This window comes from Vigna radiata, chromosome 10 (assembly GCF_000741045.1).
Source record: "Vigna radiata var. radiata cultivar VC1973A chromosome 10, Vradiata_ver6, whole genome shotgun sequence".
Classification (NCBI taxonomy): Eukaryota; Viridiplantae; Streptophyta; class Magnoliopsida; order Fabales; family Fabaceae; genus Vigna; species Vigna radiata.
In genome coordinates, this window is record NC_028360.1 from 20368857 (window position 1) to 20371276 (window position 2420).

Here is a 2420-nt window from a genome sequence, read left to right on the forward strand (position 1 = left end):
AAAATGATGAATTTGTTTTCTGAAACTGAAACTTGATAAATTGATTGATTGAAATTTAGATGTTTCATTTATTGTAAAATCACTTAATATTTATAAATATTTAGAAGGTGTTAATTAATGTTTGTGTCCACACATCATTTACTGATTTAAATAAATTAGAAGAGGTGATGGGACCACAAGTTTAAAGGAAGTTCCTCAGCTATAAAAGCGGTGCTTTGTTCTCTTTCAACTCACATCCATATTCTAAAGATCGTTGCAAAACCATATAGAAAAGAAAAGATGACTCAGGGAAGAGGCTTCAGTGCAATCATCGTATCGTTGTGTGTGTTCCTCCTTCTGTCTGATATGGCTCATGCAACAACTTATGTTGTTGGTGATGACAAGGGTTGGGCCTTTAACACAAGCAATTGGCCAGGTGGAAAGAGATTTAAGGCTGGTGATGTACTAGGTTCGTTCATTATTTGATATACAATATAAAAATAAAATAATCATAAAAAAATATAAAATTTTATATTTTTTAGAAAGAAAAGTAAAAAATAAAATAACCGTATATGATTCACTTTTACGTTCAGTTGACACAGTATATAAAATTGTTAAGTTAAATGTATTGAAAAATTATTTTTTTTAAAAATAATAAAAAATAATATCAAATGAAAAGAATTTATATACGTTGAATAATTATTATTGATTTTGTTTTTATAAATTTTTACATCTCAATTAAACTGACATAATTTATAAATATATTTATACAGTATTTAATTATGATCCTTCGAATCACGATGTGACGAAAGTTGATGTGAATGGATATCAGTCATGCGATTCTTCAAAAGCATCAGAAAAGCATCGTTCAGGGCATGATCAGATCACACTTAGCTCAGGAACAACCTATTTCATCTGCTCTATTCCTGGTCACTGCCAGCAAGGGATGAAAATTGCGATTCATGCTTCATGAATTAAGCTTAGTTCATAGCCACCTATGTCTTTTTTTTCTTCATTCTTTTCTAGGATTCTATGTATCATCCATTTTGGTTGAACATATGTAGAAATGGGTGCCAAATTTAGGTGGCTGCATGTGTATTGAGTCACAATAAATGATAAATCTTTATATATATCTTTCTTTCTTTCTTTTTTATTGTATTAATATTCTTTTTTATGTTTTTCAACTTTTTCCTATAAAAATTCATTCCATTTTTATACTTTAAAATTTTAATTTCTAATTTTCATATTTTGTTTAAGCTTTAAATATTACTTTTATATTGAATACGAATACCGTTTCACTAATTAAGAAACGTGAACAGAATTAAAAATTTGTTTTATAAACAGTAATGAAATTTAATTAATATAATTTTGATTTCAAGTCCCTTTAAATAATATTGATAGAATTAATCATTATTAATCACAATGTCTAATATTTTCATTGAGAATAAATGTTAAGAATAAAATACAACTTCTTTTTTAACTCTTTTATACCTTCTTTATGAATAAAATTATAACATTCAAATTTCAAAGAAGAAAACGCCTTATGCTATTTAAACATATTTATGGTCGAAATAAATATCATTTAACTTTCTAATAATACAATTTAATGAAAAGGATTTTGCTTTCTCAAATAGATTAATATATATATATATATATATATATATATATATAATTTTAATTTATTTTATATATTTTGTACTAAAATTTGTATACATCTAAACAAATTTTGTCATGTCACACTATAAGATCCATTGCACTTGAAATGACATAAAAAAGAATTAAGGCTCAAAGCATAAATAATACCTTAAATCATAAGAATAAGGCGTCCATAATAAAAAAAAAATTGTTAATAATTTTTTTGTTATCAACAATGAATAATATATAATCTATTAGCAAAATGTTCGTCAAAATTTTTTATCAACGGATAAAAAAAATTGTCTTAGTTATCAATGTTTTTGAATTGTGTAACATAATATTCGTGTGTGGATAAAAGTCAAGAGAGGAGTGTAAATTTGTGTATTTAATAGAACTGGGTTTTTAAAAATTTTGAGTGTAAAGAAAGAAAAATTCGAACCAAAAATTTTATAATGTTTCAAATAAAAAAAATGTTAGTAATCTTTCTAAGAGGATTAATTAATCACTAATAAATAATCTTAACTTATAATCACGAAGAATAAAAGTTAGATTAAAAAGCATATAACATAAACAACACATCCTTTGATACAAAGGATAAACAACTTTTCTGTAAACAACACTACTCACTCAATAAGATAAGATACACTCAATAAAATTTCTCTTTCTAACAACAATAGGTTTTTTAAAAATTCTTTTTCACAAACACTGAAAATTTCTTTAACTGTTATGACTCTAAACTAGTGATTTTTTTTTTAAATTAAGTTTAACTAGTATATATATATATATATATATATATATATATATAT

General features: G+C 24.3%; 1 protein-coding gene across 1 annotated transcript; it reads left to right on the forward strand.

The window, feature by feature from the left end:
* The first annotated feature begins 251 nt into the window (after nucleotides 1-251).
* LOC106774999 (basic blue protein-like) lies at nucleotides 252-1041 on the forward strand. The gene is made up of 2 exons (XM_014662018.2): nucleotides 252-448; nucleotides 753-1041. The coding sequence occupies exons 1-2, from the start codon at nucleotides 280-282 to the stop codon at nucleotides 950-952; spliced, it is 369 nt and encodes a 122-aa protein (XP_014517504.1). The 5' UTR covers nucleotides 252-279; the 3' UTR covers nucleotides 953-1041.
* Nucleotides 1042-2420: the final 1379 nt, after the last annotated feature.